Here is a 27,717-nt window from a genome sequence, read left to right as displayed (position 1 = left end):
ATTTAAAAATTTGTATTTGACACTAGCATTACGTTTGGATTTATTTAATTTATTTCTCGCAGCCTACTTGCATCTCATAAATTGCAGCATGGTAACATTATGGCATTTCGCAAGAATTTAACATTCAGGATTTGTCATTCGAAGAAGAAAGTCTACGTCTTTTTCTGTTCGCCCTCGATTTAAGTCGAGTTCCAGCAGTAGTAATCCGACTTAGATGTCGTTGCTGAGAAATCATCCGTACAAGCTAAACATTTGATTCTACTGCATCATGCAACTGGAAGAATGTCCAGTTCAAGACTATGTCCACTTCTAAGTCTAAAGTTAAACCCAAGTTCGAGTTGAAGTGTAATTTCAATCTTATAGTTAATTTTGAATGTCATTGAAGTGGAGTGATTTTGGCTTTCAACAGTATCCTACAAAACTGCCATTACATTAGCAACATTTTTATCTCTTCTCCTTCTAGACTTAAAAAACCAACGTTCAAAATGGGTAGCAGCGAAGCCCAGACGTACTGTCTGAGATGGAACAACCACAAGTCCAACATGGTGGAGATTCTGGACGCGTTGAGCCGAATGGAATGTTACGTCGACTGTACGATCTACGTCGACGACCAGGTTCAATTCAAAGCGCACCGAGTGGTGCTGGCTGCCAATTCATCCTATTTCCAGGCCATCCTACAGGATGTTCCCATGGACCACTGCAGCATCCTGTTTCCGGGTGTTCAAGAATTCGAAATGCGTGCCATCCTGGAATACATGTACACTGGAGAAGTGAACATTACCCAGGCACAAATCGAACCAATCATGAATATTGCAAAACAACTGGAAGTTAAGGGTCTGTTCGATATGGACGATATCCACGGACGATTCAAGAATATGGTAATCGAACGTGAGCGAGGCTTGGCATTTTCCAGCAACAACAACCACAGCAGCAGCAGCAGCAGCAATCCTCAACCACCGAGCAGTAATCAACAATCACCTCCGGTAATCTCGACCTCAACCAATGTCTCGGTGGCCCACAGTAGCAGCTCATCCCCACCGTATACGTACAAGTCACCATACACGAGCCTGTATCCGCGCACTAGTCCAACAGCTGTTGAACGGGAGAGGGAACGCGAGCGCCGAGAACACGTAGATCGGGAACACGCAGAACACTCCTCATTCTCCCATTCTCCTCCACATCCATCTTTTTCCCATCACAGCGAACCGCCACAAGACGAACATAGAAAGACTCCATCTGCTTCGTCCTCTTCGTCACAGTCGGGCCCACATAATCTGCGATGGTCGCTACCGGGTCAGATTCCGGTTACACTGCATCAACCACAACAGTTGCACAGCATGCTCAGTTCCGTCTATGACTCCAGTGCCGACATGAACCCACTGAAGCGCAAAAAGCTACAATCTATGTCGACCATGCTCCGTGATACTCCGATCCTACGAAACGTACTTGCTCAATCGAATCCCGCTGACTCATCGCAATCCTCATCCTCTCCGCTGTCACTTCAATCGATTCAATCGGGACTAAAAGCGGAAGCGGCTACCGCCAGTGCTGCTGCAGAACATCATGAACCAACCAACCTAAGCAATAGCCATCATCCGAATGGCGGTGGTTACAAGGTAAAATTTTCATCCAACCAAGTTCCTGAACAAACTCTAACAGTTAGTCTCATTTGCTTATTTTTCTTTCCAGCACATGAAGGAACCGCTCTCACCTTACGCCGATAAGACCTATGAAGATGACGCCCTGATGGACTCCCGTCTAAACTACAGTGCCGACGATGCACGACTAGCGTCCTACGTTCCACACCAACAGCAGAAGCCCGAATGGAAGAGATACAAACAGTACACCCGTACGGACATTCACAACGCGATTGAATGTGTCCGCAACGGTATGAGTGCCCTGCAGGCAGCCCGCAGGTACGGTGTTCCTTCGAGAACTTTGTACGATAAAGTGAAAAAGATGGGAATCACCACTGGGCGTCCGATGAACCGAACGATAAAACGCAGTCCGAGCTCCGGTAGCAGTCCAGCCCCGTTCCCATACGGGTTGAGCGGCGCTTCACACATGTTCGGAGCAGGACATTCCGGAGAACAGCAAATGCCATCGCAGTCTCATCTACAACCGAGTGACGAAGAAAAGTCGAGAATGATGAAAATGGAACATTCAGGCCATCATCTTCCGCCGACGATTCCTCACCCGGCAGCTGCTTTGCTAGATCCTTCGTTCCTACAGCAGGCGGCTGGACGTGAAGCTCTGCATGCGATGGCCATTGCGGCGGCGGCTCACGCTGCGGTCAACGGAATCAACACCTCTCCGGGGACACACGGAACGGCACGCTCACCAAGTCCAAACGTTCTCATGAAATACATGCGCTCGGTCTCGATGAGTTCTCCGGAAAGCCGCGAGCTCCGTCGTGAGTCCACCGATACCGATCGCCACCGTCACAGCAATGGTTCCGAACCGTACGAACGAATGGACCGGGAATCGATGGAGCACGAAGATCCACGCGACATCAGCGTAGAGGGCGACGACCTGGTGGAAGATCTGTCAATGGGTCGACGCGGTCCCGACTCGGATCGTGAGTCAGTCTCACCGCCGCCCATGCCCAGCCAAGGCCACCCGCATCACCTGTCACTTCCACCACCGCTGCCTCCACAGCAGCAGGGTGTGATTGTTCCCACTCCCGGCAAAATCAAGGACGACTACCAATCGATGGCGATTAAACGGGAAATCCCAGCGGACAGCAACCCACACATGGAATCATCATAATCAACCGAACTGGAATCGATTTGGCTATTTCTCTGTTTGAAAAATTGTTCGCTTCTTGCGAGCACACTCAACAATCCCTCTATTCGTACTAATATGTTACCTTAACTCGTAAGACTTTCTTCCTCGAAGCTTTGGTCTTTACGCTGTAAAACGGGTAATATTTTTTTCTGTTTTAAATGTTATTCTATTCTTTTTGTTTCCTATTATTTGATACTTGATACTTCAAGCACAATCAGGAGAAGAAAAAAAAAACGAAAAGACACATAAAAGCTCAAAAAAATGCAAACTACGAATTTTAGTCGTTAAGTTATTCATCAAACCACAAACAAAAAAAACTAAGCCGCGCAACATTAGTTACCTTAAACGAACCTGAAAGCAATCCCACCAATTATTGTTTATTTAATTCGCATAATTATTTAATTCACTAGCATATAATGATCAAACGAGATAACTTCAGGTGTTTCCCCATATCAGATCAAACGAATCTCAACTAAACCAAGCAAAACGGACGCAACAAACGCAATAGTGAAGTCAATCAATTTAATTCCAACAATAGACTGAGAGTAATTACAACGAGTACGCACACATCCAAGCACACCCCCATACATACAGGCACAGAAATCAGTGCATTTACAAACCAGTTAAGCAAATCGAGGTGCAATATATTGAATACCTTTAACTTTTCTTGTATTCTATCACAGAGGATCCTATTTTCCATTTTTTTTTATATATTTTCATCTAAACATCCTAGGTGTAAGATCGCTTGCATGAATGCATGTCTTTTATGTTGTTTTTTTGTTTTACTATTATTATTTAGTTCCATCCTGTACTATAACTTTTACAAACGAAAAAAAACACACGGAGAGTAGAAATCATATCAAATTCCGTACTAGAAAATTAAAGTTTTCTATTTGGACACAAAAAAACTAGAAAAACTGAAACTGTAAATATCTTTGGAAAAGGAAATTTTTTGTTACGTTGAAAAACCGAATACGGTCAACGTCTGTACTATTATTGTAGATTTTCGAAATTTCAAACTATTATATATGTTTACCTAGCCCAAACAGTCCTAACCTTTTCGGTAGTTTCCTATTACGTTTAAGTTAATATATTTGTTGAGACATCACCAACAAGTGCCTAAATCTATATTGAACACAAAACCGAGAACTATATATTTTGCATTCACTTTCTCAACCTATCATATGTGTATAATTTTTGAGACTTCTAATTGTTAAGTTGTCAGGCCATATCTCAGTTTAAACAACGTGAATTAAGAAGCAAAATTCAAAACTAGAAAGGTATGTGAATAGTTGAATGTGTTAGAATAATCTGTAGTAGTCGTGGAAATACTGTTAGTAATAAAAACAAAAAGAGGAAAAATCTAACATTAATGTGTTTAGCAAGGGATGCCATATTCGGGAGTAGATGAAAAAAGCAAAAAAAAAAACGATAAGCAAATGCATACACAGCGAAAAAGCATAAGAATCAAAACTATTTTTCTTTTATTAAAACAAGACTGATTAAAAAGAGAGAGAAAGTGTTGCAGAATCAAACAAAACAAGCGCTGTGGTATGCAATGATGATGGCAAGATGAAGTGTAGCAACGCAACCTGCACCTCCTGTAGATAAAATAGTAGCAATAACTTTGTTCGAAATGTCAAGTTGTCCGTGTACTACATTCTACACTATCGTATCGCTTTAACTTTTTTTTTCGAATGAATTTTTAAGACTGATTTATACTTTCTTTCGTTGGTCGGTAACGCTCACAAGCATTACTTAGATATTTATTGGTGAGAAATGAAGACAGCAGCAGCATGGCAGCGCAACGCAGAAAACAATTTAAAAAGAAAGCTGTTTTTACCGAGACTTAGGATAGATAAGTCATGAAATGCTCAGAGTAACGAAAAACTGAACTGAAATAGTGCTGGGCCGATGCAATACTACAAACGAAGAACGTTTTCGGTTTTCTTTCGGAAACGGAAAGGAACTAATACGGACATTGCCAGAGCCAATAGCAGTAAACGGAACAGCCGAAACAACTTGTTTTTGCTTCTTAACGGAAGAAAACTGTTAATTCTTAGTTACATTATCAACGGTAATTTTACTATTATTTTTATGAATCAATTTTATTCACAATTAGACATTAATAAGTAAAACAAAAATTATAATCAAAAAGCAAAACAAGTTTCAAACACAAACTGATCGTTGCCTAGATGTTAGTTCTGATGTTTTTGCAGAAGGAAAAAAAAAATTAAGTAAAAATTAATTTTCGGTTGTAGATTTATCGTTAGTGCATCAAATAACGAAACAGTTAAAACTGAACAAATTATAATGATTACATGTGAATATTTTTCTTTTTGGAAAAATCAATGTGTCCTGTAGATGAGCGTAAACCAATATTTGATGGGTAAACTTTATATTAAATGTATAGAACATGAACATGGAATAAAAATGCGATTAAAAATACTTGTGATATTGATACGTTATTACTATGTTATCCGAAAGTATGTAGTTTGATATGTGTTGGTTCAACACTTTCTTAGCATCTTCTCTTGGAGTACTGTCATGGCTGGTTAACTCTAGTTTGTCCGTCTGTAGAACATTCGTTTGCAACTAATTCCGAGATTCGTTAGTATTTGGGAAGCTAAATTTTAGGAATTTTTTGGGAAATTTAGGAATTTTAAGAAGTTAAATTTATCGCACCTTGGTGCACCAGCCAGTGTGAACTGGGAATGCGCAGTAAATACTAAAGATAGAGCAATACTTAGTTCAGCAATCTTATGGATAATAATTTACTCTATAAATGCCCCATATTTAATATTTTCGAATTTTGCTTGGCTGAGGTGTTACAGTTAAAAGAGCAAAATAAGTTCACTGAGTGCAGGACAAGCCTGCATACTACAGTTGTTACAAAGTAGCTATGGCAACCGATATACGACTAATTCTAGTCATAAATAAGTTTATGCAACTAAAAATACTAACATTGTGCTGCTCGGGAATTATCGACCCTCACTATCGTGTCACCTATCTCCAAACTCGTTAACCTTCTAAGTATCTTAACCCGCTTAACGTAGCACTCAACTCGGGATGACCATCGACTATATTTATACCGACATCGAATCCGATACTGGGATTCAGCGACCTCGGAGTTCTTCCTTCCAGCTATTCCTTCCAGCCAACAACAGCCTTCTCGGTCCTGTATGTGCATGCATATAGGTATGTGTGCTTTTAGTTTACATTCACAATACAGTTTGATTCTGTTTGAATCACAATAGAATCCTTTCAAACCGCAGTTTTCTTTCTCGGATGGCCCACCTCACACCTATACACATCTTTTGTAGCGTGGAAGGATTACGAACAGATATCTTTCGATAACAACTTAACGGGAAATTAGCAGTCATTAACTTCTCTTCAAAAAGCACAATATCGGAAGCAGTTTTTGAGTTCAAAAGCGGGGTGCTGTTTATGGAAGTGTATTCACTGCATTCTTTTTACCAATCTAAACACAGTGAATATATTTTCATGCACAAAATTTTTATTTCAAACAAAAAAATTGCAGAATCGATGCAGAGGCTCTTACAAAATTGTTTAAATTCTCTCAAACTACTTGTTTTGCGGTTTTCGGATGCTGCTTGAACAAACTGTAGCCCTTATAAAACAATGAGTTTTGCGCAAAATTAAGCAGTCTGAGATTTCCAGTATTTCTTGTTTGGTAGCGGTGCTCATCTTTTCCGTACACGTATTTGTCAGGTATTGAGCCGTCATTTCTTCAATCACAACACAGAATCTCCTCGATCTATGCTTTGCCAGTGTTCGTAGTCAGGCCCCGGAAGTGACGATGGCGGATATTCTAAATGTTTTAAGCAGCATCAATTGGAGCACAGTTTTAGATAATGACGATATAAACACTGCTGTCACAACCTTCTCCAATATCTTGAACTACGTTATCGATCGTTACCTTCCCAAAAGAACTGCTCCCGCTCAGTACCAGATACCCTGGCTAAACACTATGTTGCGACGTCTCAAATCCGAAAGGAAGGCGGCTCTAAAGAAATTTACGAGGTACAGGACCCTAACCCTCCGCAACCACTACCTGTCGATTAATACAAGATACAAACGCCTGAGTCGTTCCTGCTTTCGAAACTACCTGAGAAATGTCGAGCGAAGATTGAAGCGTAACCCCAAATCTTTTTGGAAATATGTCAACGAGCAACGGAAAGATGACGGTCTACCCTCGGTTATGTTCCTGGGTGATAAAACGGCGAGCAACTCTCAGCAAATTTCTGAACTGTTCTCGATTAAATTCTCCAGTGTATTTACTGATGAAAGTTTGACGATTGCAGAGATATGCACAGCGACCGAGTGTGTTCCTTTCCTGGGTCATTCATTGAACAACCTCACCATCGACGAAGTGATGGTTACATCGGCCGCCGCGAAGTTGAAACTTTCTCGAGTCGTTGGACCGGACGGTATACTACCTGTGTTCCTGAAAAAATGCAACCACGCTATCGCTGCTCCAATGAGCCATCTTTTCAGCTTATCCGTTAACTCAGGTGTCTTTCCCTTAGCATGGGAATCGACCTACCTGTTCCCTGTGCATAAAAAGGGAAATAGGAAAAACGTAGATAACTATCGAGGAATCTCTGCTCTAAACTCAATTTCGAAACTGTTTGAGCTCGCCCTGTTTGAACCAGTATTTGCATTTTTCAAACCGTACATCTCTGATAACCAACGTGATAAATAGTTTCGATGCTCGGTCGCAAACAGATGTCATTTACACTGATCTTTCCGCAGCTTTCGACAAATTGAACCACCAAATCGCTATTGCTAAACTGGATAAACTTGGCATAGGTGGTCCGTTGCTGCGTTGGTTCCGTTCATACTTATCCGATCGCCACTTAAAGGTGAACATTGAGGGCAGTCTCTCTGGATCGTTCACTGCTCATTCTGGAATACCACAAGGCAGCCATCTTGGTCCTTTAATATTCCTTATCTACTTCAATGACGTCAACTACCTGCTTAAAGGTCCGCGACTCTTGTTTGCTGACGACCTCAAGTTATACTCAAAAGTCGAAAATCTATCCGACGCCGCTGTCCTTCAGGAGGAACTATCGACCTTTGACAAATGGTGTGTCGACAACCGAATGCTGCTTAACCCCAACAAGTGTGAAGTCATCACATTTTCCAGAAAGCTGAGCCCGTTCGCTTTTGACTACAAGCTGTCAAATACGCCATTACGTCGTGAAAACTGCGTCAAGGATCTGGAGATACTGCTCGACTCTAAACTTACATTCAAACAGCACATCGCGTACATCGTGGACAAAGCCTGCAGAAACCTCGGATTCATTATGCGCATCGGCAAGAGCTTCAACGATGTTTACTGCTTGAAAGCTCTTTATTGTGCATTAGTCCGCTCCAACCTTGAATACTGTGCTCCAGTTTGGAGCCCATACTATCAAAATGGAGTTAGCCGAATCGAGTCAGTGCAGCGGAGATTCATTCGTTTTGCTCTTCGGAAACTTCCTTGGAATAACCCTTTCCAGCTGCCAAGCTACGAACAACGCTGTAGGCTCATCGACCTACCCAACAAACATTTTGGTTGTTTAATAGCTGAACAAGCGCTTGTTTACTAGAAATTAGCTGTAGAATGGTTGAACAAAGTGCTCTTCAAATAAAATGTTTGTTGGGTAGACCCCCTTCATGTTCGTCGCGATGTAGATAGAGCAACAATTGTCTCCGATTTATTGACCTCACGGGTGGATTGCCCGTATATATTGCAAAACCTTGATATTCACGTCCGGAGTCGTACATTGCGCAATAGCCACTTTTTACACGTGCCGAATCGACGGACTAACTACAGCAGCTTCAGCACGATTACCGGTCTCCAACGCCACTTTAACCGCTTTTACTCCAGCTTCGAATTTGACGTCAGCCGTAATATGCTGAAAAATCGCTTTTTTTCAATAGCGCGTAGTTTTTAGGTTAAATTATCATTTGGGCCACAAGGCCTGTTGATGTACAAATAAATAAACAAATGCATAACTTTACGAGTTTTGATTATGGCGATGGTTGACGTATAATCTCTGCGTTTGTAATCAAGAAACGATGAATGCTACAGAGCACACCAAACTTTCGAGCAGCCTTACGGTTCGTATAATCAATGTGCTCACTGAAGTTTAATTTTTGGCCAATCATCACTCCAAGATATTTCACAACCTGTATTTGCTTAACCACTTTTCCGTCAGTTCGGACTGCTCTATCTCCGTCACTCTGCTGCCGTGACCATACATTTTGTTTTGGCAAAACTTAACTTTTCCACTTCAACCATTCAGAGAATTTATTCAATTCATTAAAACACTCTTCGTAGCTGTTAGCGATTACAAATTACGATTGTATGTCGTCCACAAAGGTTCATTTCGGCCCTCTCCAAAATACGGTTCACGTCATTCATATACAAAATAAACAACAACGGTCAAAGCACGCTACCCTGTGGGACACCAAGGTTTACTGGAGCTGCTGGTGCCATACATTCCTTGTACCTCGTTATTTGTACGCGATTTTCCGAATACACTGAGAAAACTTTTCGTATAGTTTCTATGTGTCCCACATATAGATTTTTGCAATGTGCCCAATGACCTTTATGTGCCAAACAGTTATATTATTTATGTGCACGCGAAAAATTTGCACATACTATTCATATGCGTATAATTTTTATGTGTATAATCAAACATTAGAGTGTCCCAAAATAGCACTATGTCAGAAAACCCGGGGGCTCACCCCTCCAATGATAGCTTAGGGTGTCACAACAAAACTTTTATATGACGTCAACAGTGTTTGCCGCGATTTAGGGGTCGCACATTTGAGTTTTGTGAAAAAAATGGCGTTTTTCAGGAGTAAATTCAAAAAAATATTTTTAGAAATATTGAAGTAGGTGAAACAAGGTACTTAACTATTTTTTTCACAATCATTGAGATCTGGTACATGCATAAAAATGTTATGGTGGCATGTCTGGAGTTATATTTTATTACAAAAATTTATTAAATTCGGCAAAATTTTGAAATTTTCGATGATTTTATATGGTTTCATATGGAAATTTACTATTAGTTATGTGCAGAATATTTTGAGTATATTCAAAGCTATACCATTTCAGTACAGTCCCACAAACTCCAGAACGTTTCAGAGCTTCTTCACCAACTTTGTTCAATCATTTCTTACGAATTGCGTTCTTGCGAAGGCGCAGAATTGCTTCGAGAGACACGATACGAGAAGCTTCTTTAAAACGATCACCGGAATCAGGAATTGGACCATGCCAACTCCTGTTATGTGCAACCACAAGGAGAGAAACCTGATTACCGAAAGAACGGAGGTGGTCAGGTATTGGAAAGCATTTCGATATACTGTTGAATGGTGGACAAGATGAGGCTGTAAACAGACACAGGATAATGATTGAGGATGATCGACAAGCAGAGAATGCACCAACTTTGGACGAGGTTTAAAAAGCAGCTAAAGAGATGAAAAACGGCAAAGCAGCTGGAAAGGACGGCATTCCCGCCAAATTTTAGAAAGTCGGCAGCGAACGGCTGTATTGTGCAATCCATCAGATTATAGTAAAGGTCATGGATTGGGCAAGAACAACCTACGAACTGGTTGGAAGGTCTCATATGGCCTAGTTACAGAAAAGTTTACCGACTCGAATGCAGCAAATCATACCAATTATCGGTCGCATGACTGTACCCCGTTAGGCATACAGACGCTAAGCCAAATGGACGTTAGGCAAAATGGACAATAGTGATAATGAAAGAAAGACAAAGAACGTGAAGAAGACATAATCCCAAGTAATATTTTGGGTTTTATTACACTCTTATGATGGCATTTAAGATGGCCGTCTCGCCCTGAATCAACGAACAAACGTTTGCTTTTAACACGGTAAATAGGAAATAAGGGGAAATGAGCAGTCATTACCCTTTCGTCGAAAAGCCCAATCTCGGAAGGAATTTTTGGGTCCAAAACAGGGACTCTGTTTTTTCACTTTTTTTTGTTTACGGGTCTTTAACCGCTGAACGGTCATTCGCCCAAAGTTTTTTCACTGTATTTAAATGTATTCACTGACTGATTGACTCAAGTGCGTATACGTTGGAAAGCAAAATTTTATAAATTATGCCTAGCATCCATTATGTCTAATGTTCGCATTCCTATCGTCCGCATGTCCAACGACGTGCACCTCTGTCGCGTCCTGTCTCATAGACTGAGGCCGCTGCAGGAAACTTTTGCTGGCGAATGCCAGGACGGTTTACGAGAAGGACGCTCCATGACGGACCAATTCTTCACCTTGCAACAAATCCTCAATTAATTCCAAAAATTCAACTTGCAAACTCACCATTTGCTTATAGGCTTCAAGGCGGCGTGCAATTCAGTTAAACAAAATGCACTGTGGTGGATCATACCCTTGATCGTTCAAAATCAAATGTCAGAATCGGGGTTGTTTGTGACGTTAGATAGTTTGAAGCAAGGGAACGGGCTATCGAATTCACTATTCAACAGTGCATTGAAAGGTGCTATTCGAAGGGCAGGCGTACAAAGAAGCGGTACCGTCTTCACGAAATCTCACATACTCGCGAATGACATCGATAACATAAGTGCTAACCATAGAGCTGCGGAAAAGGCGTGCACCCTTCTTAAAGAGGAAGCTGCGCGGATAGTGCTTGTCATAAACTCTGCCAAAACGAAGTGTATGGTAGCTGGTACGGAGCATGATGGTAATAGATGGTGATACTTTTGAAGCGGTCGACGAACCAGTTTATCTTGATACATTATGTGACATGTGGCATCGTTGTGAGCCGTGAAATAAAAAGGCGGATAGCGGCTGCTAACAGGGTACGGATTACGTAGCCAGCAGAGGTCCCGTAGCCATACGAAACGCGCGCTCTATAAGGTACTAATTCTCCTGGTGGTACTCTGTGGTCACGAAGCGTGGACGAGGAGCTCTTGGTGATTTTGATAGTAAGATCCTGCGATAAATTCTTGCTGGCATATTAGAAGATGGAGTGTGGCGCAGGCGCATGAACCATGAAATTTATGAAATTTACCAAGTATACAAAGATGCGGATATTGTGAAGCGAATAGAACACGGCAGACTACAGTGGGATGGCCATGTAGCAAGGATGCCGGATGACTATTGGATGAGCACTGTTGTCGAGGATGCTAGAACAACGCGTGTTAAGGGCGACTGAAGAGCGACAGTCCGCCAAACCGAGAAGCGTGAAGACGACTGCTAAATGCGGCCCAGATAAGTAAGTAAGTACCCAGTAAGTACCGGGAATATCCGAACTCTTCATGAACCGACACGAGCTGACTTGCTTGCTATATCGACTCGAAGTGGAGATCGCTGTTATTCAGGGAAGTTCGGTGGTCAAATTCCGCAGAAAAAAAAATCCTTGCAATAGACCAAATATTATAGGTTGGGAAAACAAAAGCAACCAGTTATCCGGTGAAGGCCCTGAGAATTAAGGGCAAATTCTTCAACTACGATCTAATCAACGTTTACCCACAAACAAATGATAAATCCGACGATGTTAAAGGAAGAATTTTATGACAAGCTCGAGCGAACCTATGGATAGTGGAACCTATGGACCCGATCGACGGTCGACACTTTTCGGATGTCATCGATGTACGATCCTTTCAGGGACCAAATATCGACTCTGATCACGATCGTTGTGTCTAAGATTCACTGGTTGTCGAACACGGCGAAACCTCACTGCAGGGTTAGAATTATGAGCGATGGCAAGATGTTAAGTCATTTGCCTTATTTTAACACTATAAATAACACTACTCAATTCTACCTCTAAGATGCTCTCCCGTATCCTGTTCTGTAGACTAAGATCGTTAGCGGAGGCCTTCGTCGGCGAGTACCAAGTTGGTTTTCGTGAGAGTCACTCCACCACGAATCAGATGTTCACCCTGCGTCAATGACTAGACAAGTTTCGGAAGCACAACTTGCAGGCTCATCATCTGTTTGTCGACTTTAAGGCGACATACGATTCAGTCAAACGAAATGAACTGTGGGACTATGGCAGATAATACTAGAACAAGGTTTTTCGACATAAGCGGATTTATGTGACGTTGGATGGAATGGGTCAGAATAGTGGGTGAGACCTCAGCCGCTTTTGTGACACTGGATGGACTGAAGCAAGGGGATGCACTCCCTAACTTGCTATTCAACATTGACTTGGGAGGTGCAATACGAAGAGCAAACGGGGGTTTTATCAAAAACCAAAATGGAAAAATGGAAAGCGGAAAAATTGTAAGAAAATTTTAAATTGGATTGCAGCAAGTTTGGGTTTGATGGTAAACGATATGAAGTAGTGGAGAAATTCATATAAGAAATTGCAGTCGCGAATCGGACTTTCTACGGCCTACCGAGAAGGGTCACTAGTTAAGAATTCGGATAGGTTTTTAGGCAAAAATATTAATAAAAATATTATTACTCAGGAGATTTTGATCTCCGTATGAGCCCGGGCCGAAACCCTGGTGTCATCATTATAGTTTATTTCTTACTATCCACTATAGTATCACTTATCGGAAAGAATTTAAAATCGCTTAGCTAATATCTGACACACTGCCTTTTTCTCTGATCAGTTTTTTGCTATTACAGCTGTTTCTGTTGTTGTGTGTTTAATAATTATTTTGTACTTTTAAAAAGTAGATATCGATTATCGATTGCGCGTTCGCTCGGATACAGTAGTAGTATGTAGTACAGAGAGGCTGAGCGAGCGATTCGCTCTTGTTTATATGTTTAGCTCGTGCTACATCTGCTTGTTAGCTGCAACGTCGTTTCCTGCTTGTTGTATTGCAACAATAAAATGCTTCCGCTTACAGGTTAATATCAATGATTTCTTTTTAGTTATAACTGTAGCATTGTGTGTTATCATTGATTACTATCTTTTGATTAAGGTATTTTGAATGAGCACTGATTCTGAAAACGTAAGCCGATTCTCTCGCATAATAATATGTAGGACCGTCGATCAGCTTTGGCGAGGCCAAATTGCTTCCATTCACAAACGTACATATCGTAAAAAGAGTTGAAAGTGTGTTATTTTAACCGTCTAAGTGGGGGTTTTCATATTGAGTTCCAAAATTTGAGGCTGTGTTATGTGTTTTTCTTTAATACAATCTTTCAACTTCGTGTTTATAGGGGTATATCTGAACATTCCATTTCAATCGAATCGATTCAACAAAAACGTAACGGTATTTAGCTTGTAGATAAATATCTAGAATAAAGTAACGCGTAAGTTATGATCTGAATGTAGTGGATTATTTACAAGGATAGCAGAAGAGTAAAAAGTCGATTTTTTTTCAATCAATAAACAAAACGATAGGTTTACGAAAACAAAATTGATTCGACGTGTGATTGCTATACTTTCACAGTGTAATGTACAGTTTATAGTATTATCTAAAAACTACCGTGCTCGAAAGTAGACAATTACTTTACACATAATTCGATTTCATATCTTTAACAGCGAAACGAGCAGAAAAGTAAACTCTAATTCGTTTAATCGAAAAGTATTATACCACATAGCTATTTGCGAAGATGCAGCGTTAACACTAACCGACATTCTATACAGTTCGTTTTTAAAGTACACATCCGACGAAAAAGTATCAATTTTCTACCGTTGTATATAAATATGAATAATATACTAGTTAGCTATAATAAAAAATGCTGCAAAAAGTGCATATAAAAGTCGACCTCAAAACATTGTTTTCTATTCCATCCGTATGAATTTCACTCAGGTTGAGAATGTACGTTCTGGTGATTGATGTCATTGTATGAATATATTTTTTTTGCTAATTAGAAAAGTAATTCACGGCACAGACTGCTGCTCGTGTCTGAGCGGAGATTCCGTAGAAGCTAAACGTGAATCAGACAATCAGAGTATGATTAAAATTGCTTTCTACAGGCGGTCTACATGATGTTTGTAATGTGTTGATAATTAGATGAGTTTACTATCAAATTGCTAAAGGCCTTGAATTAAAAATTATCATTAATTTCTACGTTTGATTTGCGGGAAGATTGTATGGAAGATGAAAAAGGGCGTGAAATAAATAAGTTTAAACATTTACTGGGTTCATCAGCCAACGATCGACATGATTTAACGCAACCAGTCAATTATCTTAGAAATCCATAGCGCAAGGCTATTTTTGTCCCTATTTTTCCAAATACAGTTTAAGATTCATGTTCAAAGATTCATTCTTTTTCTGGTTTTAGTCGATCAATATAAACCACACAGGAACAAATGAACAAATGTTAACTGGACTTCTTGTTAATGTATTACCCGATATTAACCTGTCACTCTCTATCTACGTATATTAGTCTAGCTTACTGTAAATACAGTACCCTTATCACGCATTTCCTACTGCTGCAACGAGTCGGAATCTCTATCGACAGTGTGGTATGTAATGTAATGTAAACACAGCATGATCGGAAATTGAAAAAGTGAAAAGAAATAAAGCAAATTTCATAGCACATTTTCGTTCGCTGTTTTGTTCTTTGCTTTGTTATAAATTGATTGCATTTTGATCTCATTTGGTGTTGACAAGCTTAGTTACCATCAATTTTACGTGGGTCCATACACTAATCTGGATTTAATTATGGAAAAATCATGAGAAAATAAGACCAAAGTTTGAAAAAAAAACAGCTTTCAAAACTGAAACCATAGAACAGAAGTGAAAACACAAATCAAAAGCCCCCATGTTTTGCCTCGTACTAAACCGAAATCCAGAATAGGAATTCTGATCGGAGAAAGCTCGACCAAGAATCGCAGCGATTGTGATATGAACCCGGACGCTTATACTTAGGCGATCGTCATTTGCATGTATAATACGCAGTAATTTATAATGATGCTCAAATTTTATTTCCAAGGTAAGTTTTTACCAAACAATGGTCAGAATTAAAATTATGTAGATAACCAATACGTTTCATTTTTTTTTTTTTGGTTGTTTGAAAACCAGTTTCAAAATACACTTCTCTTTCGAGTGATTCACTCGAACGTGTGCCGTCGTACAAAACAATAAAATCAACGCAAGAAAAATCAACGAGAAAAAAAATGAAACTTACCGAACTGTTTGTAACCAGCGCTAAGACCAAGAAACAAATCACTGCCGGTAGTCATGCTTACTTCTTGTACATCGTACTGAAATTCGTAACAAACTTGTCAAACCGTTCGACAAACTCGGACCGGGCGAGTCGGTTGTTCACGAACTCTATTTCGTTCACCAGTGCAACGCTTGACCGCACCAGATCTTCGCCCATTATCTGTTCCGAGTCGAACTGTTCGCTTAGGAATTGGTTGAGCAGCTCTTTGAAATGCTCCGGGAAGCAGCAAACCACCACAAACACCGTTCGATACCAGTCCGTGGTGTTGTTCAAGTCAATCTTCTGTCCGAAAATCATCTCCAGCATCAGCTTCAGGAAAGGCCGCAATAGCAGCGCCATCGGTGCTTCTTTGTCCTGATTGAAGTACACATTGCTAGCGTAGATCTCCAGGAACTCCAAGCATAGGCCTTCGACTTCGGCTGTGAATGAACCGAGACCCAGCTCGATCGAGCTGAGCAACTGTTTTAGCAAATCTGGATGGAGGGTGGGCATCTGTCCAAAAAGTAATCATAACAATACATTAGCAAATATTAAAGCAATATACAACAAAAACACTTACAAGGTGTGATTTTTCCTCCATAAAAGACCGAATTGTGCTGTAGTACTGCTGACACAGGTCCGGATACTTGATCAAATCGATTGTGATGAGCGGCACGATATGCGTTAGGCCAAAAATACAAATCTCCGATGATTGTGCGTTGCTGTCGTCCGACGAGCCGGAAAACAGCAGATCGTCCATCAACAGCGGCTTCGACGTTAGGTGATTGATCATTTTCAAAATCAGTATCAGATCCACGGGGTCACTGTCGGCATTTGCCGCCCCGAGCGAAACCCGGTTCGAATTGTTTTTAACGTAAACCCGAATCACCGAGAAGCAACACTCATGCACCGCTGTTCGGATTGCCTGCTCCGACGTTACGTTCCCGATGGTGGATATGATTTCACATACCAACTCCAGAATAAGCTCTACGATCAACTGAAAGTAAATAAGATTTTATAAGGTTTGCTTTTTGGAACACACTAGGATCGGGCGTAGTCAGAAAATTTTCTAAGGGGGTGGAGAAGATAACCAAAATAACCTAACTTTAATGTGCTTATTTAAAATATGAGGAACTACTTTTAATCAAAAGCTTTTTCAGTCCAAATTGAGAGTAAACTGGGCGGTGTTAATTCAGACTGAACCAAGTAACAAAAATCTAATTTCGAGAAAAACGAACCCAAAGTCTCTCTCTCTCTCTCGACGATCGATAAATTATCAAAAACAAACATAATGCCAATACTAGTTGAGGGCCGCAGAAGCGAAACATCACTGGCGTGCGAGAACTGTGAGAAATCTAGCCATGGAAAAGACGCTGGTTACAGTCAAAAGGAGAAGATCAAGCAGACGGTGGACCATCCAGGGTGACTGCCACTCCTCTCTGGACGAAGCGAGTCCGAACGTCACCTGAAAAAAAATGGCGCTAATGCTAAAAGGTGAAAGGGCGACCACCACGATCACCGGGCTCAACATGACCATGCCGCTGTTGAGAAAGGTCAAAACCGACTTACCCAAAACTGAGCCAAGAGTTCCACGTACAAATGCTTGTGGAAAAGTCCTTGAGCAATGTGGTTAAGATGAAAGCTCTGTCTCAGGTCTCAGCAGACGACTCTCATCTGCAAAGGCATAGATCAAGTCACGACAGAAGACGAGCTACGGCATTGGTAAATGTTTCAGTGTCAATCCGCTTGAAGAAGGGTTTTAGACACTTTCCAACAGCAACAGTGAAATGCCAGTACCGGTAGACAGCTGTCGGCACGTTACCAGAAGCTGACAAAATCAGTAGGGAAGTCACAACAGACAATGAGGTGCTTCAAATGCTTGGCTTTTGGGCATCCAGCGAAAAGTTGCAGGGGATCTGATAGATCCAAACTGTGTCTTAGGTGTGGTGAGAGCTATGTTTGCTTTGTACTACGCAGGGAGCCAACGACCACATTACAGGTAGTCCAAGATTTCCTGTATCCCGAAATCCGCTGGCTGATAGGACAATCTATACCTATAAAGAAGGATTTCTGTCTGTCTGTCTGTCTGTCTGTCTGTCTGTCCGTATGTTCCTTATAGAATCGAAAACTACTGAACCAATCGGGATGAAAGTATGCATGTAGAGGTTTTTTGGGGCCAGGAAAGGTTTTAGTGATGGTTAGAAACCCCTCCCCCCACTAAGAGGGGGGGCTCCCATACAAATGAAACACAAATTTCTGCATAACTCGACAACTAATCAAGCAAATAGAACAACATTTGGCATGTGGGTGTTTTCGGTGACAAGAATTTATTCTATGGTAAATTGAGACCCCTCCCCTTTTTATAAGGGGAATTATAATTCCTCTCCTCTTTAAAAGGGGGGGCTTCCATACAAATTTCCTCATAACTCGAGGACTAATCAAGCAAATGGAACCAAATTTGGCATGTGAAGGTTTTCGAGGGCAAGAATATTTTCTATAGTAAATTAGGACCCCTCCTCACTTTAAGAGGGGGGGCTCCTGTACCAAAGAAACACAATTTTCCTCATAACTCGAGAAGTAATTAAGCAAATGGAACCAAATTTGGCATGTGGGTGTTTTTGGAGACAAATTTTGTTTCTATGATGAACTGGGACCCCTCCCCGTTTTAGGAGGGGGGATCCTATACACATGAAATACAAATTTCCTCATAACTGAAGAACAAATCAAGCAAATGGAACAAAATTTGGCATGTGAAAGTTTTCGAGGGCAAGAATATTTTCTATGGTGAATAAGGACCCCTCCCCACTTTAAGAGGGGGGGCTCCTATACAAACGAAATACAAATTTCCTCATAACTCGAGAACTAATCAATCAAATGGAACAAAATTTGGCACGTGGGTGTTTTTGGAGACAAAATTTTTTTCTATGATGAATTAGAACCCCTCTCCACTTTATGAGGGGGGGCTCCTATACAAACGAAATACAAATTTCCTCATAACTCGAGAACTAATCAAGCAAATGGAAACAAATTTGACACGTGGGTGTTTTTGGAGACAAAAATTTTTTCTATGATGAATTGGGACCCCTACCCACTTTAGGAGGGGGGCTCCTATACAAATGAAATTCAAATTTCCTGATAACTCGAGAACTAATCAAGCAAATAGAACCAAATTTGGCATGTGGAGATTTCTGGAGGCAAAAATATTTTCTGTGGTGAATTAGGACCCCTCCCAACTTTAAGAGGGGGTGCTTCTATACAAATGAAATAAAAATTTCCTCATAATTCGAGAACTAATCAAGCAAATGGAACCAAATTTATCACCCACATGATAAATTTGGTTCCATTTGCTTGATTAGTTCTAGAGTGTTTGTAGGCAAGAATATTTTCTATGGTATATTTTCTATGGATTTCCCCACTTTAAGAGGGGGGGGGGCTCCTATACAAATGAAAATCAAATTTCCTCATAACTCGAGAACTAATCAAGCAAATGGAACCAAATTTGACATGTAAGTGGTTTTGGACGCAAGATTTTTTTCTATGGTGAATTGAGACCCCTCTCTTCTTTAGAAAGCGAGTTATGGCCCATCTCCCCTTTAAGAGGGTGGGCTTCCATACAAATGAAATGCAAATTTCCTCTTATCTCGAGAACTAATCAATCAAATGGAACCAAATTTGGCATGTGGGAGTTTTAGATGGCAGAAATTTTTTCTATGGTGAATTACGACCCCTTCCCCTTTTAAGAGGGGAGCTCCCATACAAATGAAATTCAAATTTCCTTATAACTTGAGAACTAATCAAGCAAATGGAACCAAATTTGGCATGTGGGAGATTTTGGAGTCTTGAATTTATTTTACGATAGTTAGAGACCTCTCACCCCTGTGGTAGGCGGATATGGACTCTCATACAAATAAAACAGAAATTTTTGCGAAACTCAAAAACTAATCGAACTCGAGAAATTCGAGACTCTTCCATAAAACATTAGTCAATACAAGACCACAAAAACTATCTATAGTAACACTAGATCATTCAGGACGAGACGGTCGCGAGTGTTGCCGGTGACCCGCCGTCGGAAGCGGCGCCCACTGGGGGGCTTGCAAAACTCGAGATTGTGACAAAGATCATCCGAGATTCATGATTTATGTACAACAAAGGTTAATTTGTGGCAATATGAAGTTTGTCGGGTTAGCTAGTGGAATATAAGGTGAAATAAACCTCAAACATTGCTATACTCAATAAGCCAACACCGCCGATAAGCCAACGCCCTCAAATTCTACTCACGGGCAGAAGTGCGAGCCCTCGTGAGTAACTGGTATCAGCAGCTCGGGCTGCAAAGACGAATGAGAGCGACGAACGTAGTTGTTAACTAAATATGTACACACCCGCAAAAACTCGTCGCAGTGCATAAATAAATAAGATCGAGAGTCCGACGTGTTCGTAAGAATGAGTACGGATGTGTGAGAAAATTAAACCATACGAGTGAGAACTTCGCAACACTGGTTATACTGCGTAGCAGCTGCTCTGGCAATTTAGTATTGAAACCAAATGCTGATACCGATATACTGACCATAAATGCATAACAGTCCCATTTGACTTTTCACCACTTTTGAGATAAACCTGGAAATCATCTTTAAATTAACTATTCTTTCAATATTTCAAACAAAAAAGTTATTTTTGTTCCCAAGATGTTGATAAAAATATCGAACTATGTCAGTCCCATATTACAAATAAACGCATAATAGTAGCAGTAGTAAAAATATATCAATAAGCATCTGTTTTTTGGCAATGCCTGGACCAATTCGACTGCAGCAACTACCAAACGGAAGATTTTATGGCCTAGAAGAACACTATTGAGGAGAATTTGGATCGGATGTACGATTCCGAAGTTACAGTGGGAACAAGTTCCGGAATATATGGGACTTGAACATAGAAGCACCTTGAATCCCAACAAACCCATCAATGGACACCTATAAATACACGGATTTGCAAATCTAGACTATTGGTAGTCGTATAAAGTATTCAAGACGTCATTGGCCACATCTAAACATGTCCGTGAACATTCCAGATACCTCTACGGGCATCAGTTTCTGAATTTAACTAAAATACAACATGTGACATCTCTAAGTCGGTACTCGAAATTGCAAAACTAGTTTGAAATGGTTCATTTGCAGTCACATATAGTGTCCAGGTTCACATTGGTCATACTCAGACACGTTCTGGGAGTGTTCCGGACACACAGGAAAGCAACCAGCTTCTGAGTCAAGCAAACCCCATCATGCGACCTCGCTATAAACTCAAAATAACAAACTTTCCTTTTTTTTCCTTTTTTTCGGGTTATCCAACTGGTCGCTTAATAGCGTATAAAACTCTGCGCTGGGCCCTTTTGTGTTGTCAACAAAGTGTCAGGGAGACCTCAAACATCAGTTCTACCTGACGAGACAGGCACTGGCGCCCACTAAAACACAGGTAGAGCCCCAAGCATAGCCGTCACGCCTATACCCGCAGGCGGAGGCGTTTCGACCCTGCGCGGACTCCACGAACTGACTCTAAGATCTCTCTGCCAAAGGCCGGAATGTCATATTTTAAATATAATGATGATGATGACGATGATGATGATAATGATGATGATGAGAAGAAAAATCCCAGAAAACTTCATCTATTGTCAGAGATCCCCATACTGGCCTTATTCTTAAACGGAATAAAAGCACTTTCTGAACAACGCAACAATCACATTTGGTAAATTTTTACCCCGAGTCCCACTTGAAAAGATTTGAGTCAAAAAGGACATTTTGAACAATTGAATTGAACGAGCACGTGAATTATCAAAACAACAACGACACGTGGTCTTGAAAATACTGCCGAGTCACCGACAACGCAAGGATCAAGGCATGCTGTGACTGTTATGCGTTTATTCTTGCTTATTCAAGCACAAATAAACGCATATCAGTAACTTCGGCAATTTTTCAAGTTTTGGCAAGTTTTGGAACAAATTTTAGGTCACTTGGGAACCAATTGCTTGTAAAAGTATTCTGTTATGTACATTCAAGTGATTTTATGACGATTTGGACGATTTGTTTCCAAAATCGATTCAATAATAAAGAAAAATTGTCATGGCTTTAACAGCGTTTTTCGTAGTTGCACGTTTTTGCAGATATGACTGTTTTCCATTTATGGGCAGTAGAGCTATTGTAGCTCAACCGTACGGAGTTCTTCTATACCAGTGATGGGCACCCGAAAAGGCTAGAAAGGCGGCGATATGGTCTATGGGAAAATATTCCACAAAACAAGTAGTATCTAATCACAATCAACAGGACGAGCTACCAATTCGAGAGGGCAAAATATGCTAGAAGCTTTTGCCAAGTTGGATGTGTGCCTAGCGAACGAAGTATCCGTCAGTACCTTCCGCAAGTGAGTAAGTGAGAAGTGCAGGTACAGTGACGCGTTCCAGTTGACCGTGGTACTGACTGTATGTGATACAACTATGCCAATGAAAACGAAGCCGAGATATGATGGTCACCGTCGGACATATTGAGGAAATCAGATGGTGAGCTAACTCCAAGCTGGATTGCTGGAGAACTAGAAGGAAAGTGCAAAGGGCCAGAACCGAAACAGAAAGAGAGGAACTAAGAGTTACCTTCGAAGTGAGTAGCACGAACGATTCTTAAAAGCGAAATTACACAAAATAAAAGAAGATTCTTCGAAGAGCTATGCCGCAATGCAAATGAAAACTCTTGCGTACAGAGTGGTAATGGCGAAAGTAAGAGGTCCCAACGTTCCTCCTGAAACAAATTCGGAGAAAAGGAAGACAATTATTAAAAACCTATTCCCAAAATACGATCCAATGGTCTGGCTCCCAACTCCATAAAATTATGAACCGGTACATATCATTAGGGAAAAGCTTTATGCGATAGTCATTCCCGGTTCGCATGGAATTCCGGATGTTAAAAGCGTTCTAAGTGAACCCGGATATGTTTCGGAGGACGTGGAAGAGACCAAACCTGATTTTGCTGCCGAGGCCAGGAAGACCAAGTAGGTAAGTAGGTAATCCGTCATCATACAGGACCATATGCCTGTTCGACACGCTTACCATCAATAGATTTAAGAAATGCACGGAAAGTAAAAACAGTCTAGTCGCAGATGCAGTTTGGGTTTTGTCCAGGGAAGTCCACGGTAGATGCCGTATGAAAGGTGGTAGAGAGAATCAAAACAGCAATAAAACAAAAAAAGATGAACGCGTTCAGCAGTCAATCACAGAAACACTCACAGGATGAAAGTTTCAGACGACTTGTGCAGACAGACGTGGGACAAATAAGAATGACTGGCGTTGGCGCGCCACAGGGCTCTATTTTGGGCCTAACACTGTGGAACGTAATGTACGATGGGGTACTAACTCTAAGACTACGACGGGTTTGCCGACGGCATAGTGCTGCTGCTAGCCGGTGAATCATGCGAACAGATAGCCTGAATGATACCCATTCATTAGCATTTTGCAGACCGAGTACGCAAGTTACGAACAGAAGGACACCACGGAAATAAGGAAATAAATTAGATGTAAGCCGATGTCGAAGTGGCAACGAGAGTGGCAAAACTTAGACGAGGACATAACCTTAGTTATGTGATTAATGGTCCATCTGGACCAGCTGCTTCCACGCATGGTATAGCAGAATCAAATGTGTAGGTTGCACGGCTATCTTCCTAACAACTACCTAAATCTAAACCGGATTAACACTGGAGGGGTCCAATTTAGATCGAAAACTTTCTAAACTTTCTAAGGCAAATACCAAATTCAGAATGTTCAATTCTTTTCGAAATGACAAATTTTTTGACAATCTTTTTTTCAGATCAAGGCTTGCTGCGTTTGCATAACATTTACTAGTTGTTCAACAAATTGGTTAGGTATTGGACAGTGTCGATTAACAATTTGCCCTAGGAAAGACCAACCTCCTAGCGCCCTTGGCTAAACCCATGTAACACACCTATTTCTAAGAAAATCATACTCACCGGATAGTTACGATAGATGTCCAAAAACGTGGGCAGCTCTTTGCAGATGCTCTGAATCTTGGTGAAAATGATAGTCAACGAGTTTTGATAAGCGCCTTGCACACAACCGATCAGCTCTTCCAGCATCTCTATAATCTTCAGCTTAACACTCTCATCCTGATATATGGACTGGAAATTTTGATGTGAGATCAACATTTTGTACCTAAAAATGAAAGTAATATTAATGTTCGGCTCACGCAGTTCAACTAGCAAATCAACTAACTTTTCTTCTATTGGTAGCAGTATCTTTCCCAGATACTCGCTCCGCATTGCATCACTTTCAACGCTGGACGCAACCATTACGAACCCTTTCAACAGCTTTCGTTTGATAGATGATGGCAAATACGCACTTTTCAAATCACAGATCGATCGGAAATACTCCGAGTTGAAAACTGCCGAACATCGATCCTTTCGCTTCAGCAGTACCAGGAAAAGGGAGCAGGTTTCCTCTATAACCTTCGGTTCCGCCCGAAGAAACTGCGAGTTCAAGCAAATTTTATTCAGCAAATAGTTGATGACCCACCCGGAACCAGCTGTGCCCGCTCCGAACGCTTCTCGGAAAACCGCACTAACATATTCCTCATTAACCGGCATCAAATACGCATCGGCCCAGCGCCGCAGGAACCAAACGATAGTGCTGCTCATCTCTGGACTGAGGAACTGATACATGCGAACCTCAATGGCACTTTTCTCAAGCTCACACAACCGGAAACCCGCCGCAAATAGTCGAATCACAGGGTCTGCATTGAGTTCCGCATTCGGAATCTCCTGTATATCTTGGCTCGGTGAAGCCAACAGCTTTAAACTGTTCGTGATGTCCGTCACTCCGTTGGAAATGTTTTGCGTGCAAAGCTGAAGAATTTCACCCGGTATCATTGCTGACTCTCCATCCGCTTCCAGTGCCAGAACATGTCCGGTAATCAACAGAATCCAATGAATATCTTCGAACAAATTTATCATAGTTTTGGAACCCGATTCACTCATTGTTTTTGTCGAATGCAACATGTGTAACTGCGTGCCCAGATTTCTCGTTCTGTCTTCCAACAGTTTGGAAAGCAATGGCAAAGAATGGGCTAAAATCTCTCGTCCGAAATAACCGATAATTATCAAATGCTCCTTAAAACGGTCCCAATCGGATTCTTCAAACTCAGCGATATCATCGATTGTATCAGCATCTTTACCAACACCTCGCAGGCCATCCGGAGCAGCTAAATGGTACTGGATATACTTTTCAAACATCTGCGTGATTAACGGTACCATCACCTCCGACGGGTAGTTTTCCTTATCGTTCAACACGACCAACCAAATCTCCAGCAGATTACCCAGGGCATCGATGTATACCGTTTCGTCAGGTGACATCTTAAAAAACAGGAGGAAAACATTTTATAATTACGATTTAGAGACCAAAAAAAACTTTTACACTTACGGCTTCTTCCATTGCGGACAACTCGATGAATTTCAAAGTCATGGTAAGTGTTTGCTGCATGTACGCATCACAAAGAGAATTTGGAAGGTTCTTGATTTCTGCTCGAGGCAGAAACTGCAACAATTTGCGTAGAATCAACGAAAAACTGTAGGCCTCTTTTTCTTTGATTTCGATGCTAAAATAAAAACTTTTGTAAATATACGTTTTGAAAATAATACAATCTAACTTACGTGTTCAACATCGACAGGAAATGTGTCAAATAGTTGCCCAAATAGTTCATGCTTTCCTCCTTGTTATCACTGATTATCGGGCCTTTCAGGGTGGACAGCTGCAGGATGCAGATCAGCGCTTTCGGTTGCAAGTCTTCATTATCACGTACCTTCCAGTAGATGAAGAAAAATATCTCCAACAGTTTAGGTTCAAAAATTACATTCTTCCACTTCCACTGCAGTCGCAACGGTGGAGCGTGCAGTGCTTTCGTTACCGTCTCCGAAGTATCGATTATCTTTTTAGTCAACGATGGCTGCAGCACACGAACGATTCGCAGCTTGGGTAGAAGGAAACCCCACGTCAGAATAGTTTCCATTACCGAGAGCATTTGCTTGAAGAGATACGATTGCATTGAATTACTGGCGTCGAATACTTTAATGAGCTCCTCCATCGATTGTAATGTCATGATAAAGACCTTCAGTAAGTCGGAATCTTCGAACTGCTTCTTTGCTCGAAAATGTTCGTAAGTCGTTATACCGGTATCGTCCGATCTAACAATGTTACAGTACTCTTCCAAAATAGCGAGAATAATACTGCAGCTCAGAATTTGTTGTTTAATATCACCCGAAGTCAGCATTTTTTTAGTCTCCTCTATAATCAAACCTCTCTCGATTCCGGCATCCCTCAAACTGGCCCGCTTGATCATAATTGCCACGACCTGCAGCAGCTTGTCCCTGATAAATACTGGAATGTCCCGTTGGATGATGTAATTCAGTAGATACTGTCGCAGCGTTGTCTTGTCCTGTTCTGGAATGTACTTCCATTCCGCGACGACGGCTTTTTTAAGAACGTCGGCCGCTTCGAACAACACCAGATCCACGACGGACTTCTCCAGAATTGTCTGACACAGCACGTACGGGGATTTTGTTTTGCGGAAATTCATAAAAATAGTTTCAGACTGCTGACGCTGCTCTTTGCTGACCACGGTAGGCGGTGCCTTTTAGAGGGAGAAAACATAAAGCATTATATTTTTGTTGACAATTTAAGAGTTAAATATTTTTTATGTAATTAATAGGTGTAACGATCATCCAAAAATATTTTTCAAATCAATGCAAGTAAAAATCAAATTTGTACATTTAGCTTAAGTGCTATTAAAATCCTATTAATTAAAACATTTGCAAATATTAGCAAAATGACGTAGTAGCATAACACGCAGCAAAAGTCGTACCGAGAAGTCATGTTCCCCCTTGTTTTGATTTGAGTGCAATGAATGCAGAATGTATTTTACGCATTTTATTTTTACATGTTACTATTGCTTTGTTATGGTTGTGTGGGTGAATGTCCATGAAGTACAAAAATCGATATTTTGTTGCTTTGTTATGGTTACACACTGATGATTCAGAATGAAATTTACGACTTCGGTAAATCTATTAAATTTTCACTATCTTCTTGATTTAGAGCGCATAGATTGTTAAACTAATCAAATAAATTTTTAGCAATATTTACCATTATAATGTGGGCAGCCGTCTCCAGATCCTTGAGCAGTGACTCCTCCATTGTGGAGAACTACGTTCTTTTTCTCCAAACGCTCGCCGTTCTTCCACTACTTGATCCACTACTGCCAAGTGTTAAATCGAAATTTTCTTCCACGCAATCACTATATCAATTTCTCTTCTTTCTTGTCCTTTCAGGAAAATTTTCAACCATAAATTTCTTCTATTTACAGTAAAAGTAAACAAACGAACGTAAGGCAATCGAACGAGCAACAACACCCGTGAAAATAAACCGAAACACCAGAACAAAAGACGGCAAATCCAAAAAGCAGCGATCTGTTCTATTTTCTTCGTGCCATTAGGAGCAGCCAGACCTCCCTGCTTTAGCACATCCGTATCGTCTTTCGTCTTACTATTTTTCTTTTCGCACGAATCCCGTCTAGAGCTGGCACCTCACTCCCAGATGGGATTTGCAGAGCATAAAATTTTGCCTACACCCAAACGAAGCAAAACACAGGATTTTTCAGGCGTATCGTAACGTGTTCGAACAATTATCGAACGGAACAGTCTCCGGAAAATGATTTCACTACACTTTTGCACCAAATGGGCACTACAGAATTTTCAGGGAACTATAAAAATAAGAAATAGCACAC

General features: G+C 41.0%; 2 protein-coding genes across 4 annotated transcripts; one reads left to right on the top strand and one right to left on the bottom strand.

Annotated features, from left to right (window-relative positions):
* The first annotated feature begins 485 nt into the window (after window positions 1-485).
* LOC128737882 (broad-complex core protein) lies at window positions 486-2,769 on the top strand. Its single transcript, XM_053832625.1, has 2 exons — window positions 486-1,616; window positions 1,690-2,769. The coding sequence occupies exons 1-2, from the start codon at window positions 486-488 to the stop codon at window positions 2,767-2,769; spliced, it is 2,211 nt and encodes a 736-aa protein (XP_053688600.1).
* A 10,505-nt stretch (window positions 2,770-13,274) lies between these two features.
* On the bottom strand, window positions 13,275-27,717 carry LOC128734935 (exportin-4-like). 3 transcript variants are annotated; one of them, XR_008411996.1, is made up of 8 exons: window positions 27,078-27,717; window positions 25,592-26,568; window positions 25,362-25,536; window positions 24,159-25,294; window positions 23,897-24,098; window positions 16,479-16,895; window positions 15,881-16,411; window positions 13,275-14,674 (listed from the first exon to the last, which is right to left on the bottom strand). XR_008411996.1 is itself a non-coding variant. In XM_053829344.1 (7 exons), exons 1-7 carry the CDS (start codon window positions 27,126-27,128, stop codon window positions 15,938-15,940), a joined length of 3,432 nt encoding a protein of 1,143 aa, XP_053685319.1. In that variant the 5' UTR covers window positions 27,129-27,717; the 3' UTR covers window positions 13,275-15,937. The 3 variants fall into 3 exon arrangements, 1 of the variants encoding a protein (XP_053685319.1); XR_008411997.1 differs by having other exon boundaries at window positions 13,275-14,036; XM_053829344.1 differs by having other exon boundaries at window positions 13,275-16,411.

Source organism: Sabethes cyaneus, chromosome 2, assembly GCF_943734655.1.
Source record: "Sabethes cyaneus chromosome 2, idSabCyanKW18_F2, whole genome shotgun sequence".
NCBI lineage: Eukaryota > Metazoa > Arthropoda > Insecta > Diptera > Culicidae > Sabethes > Sabethes cyaneus.
This window is presented reverse-complemented; position numbering and strand designations above follow the sequence as displayed.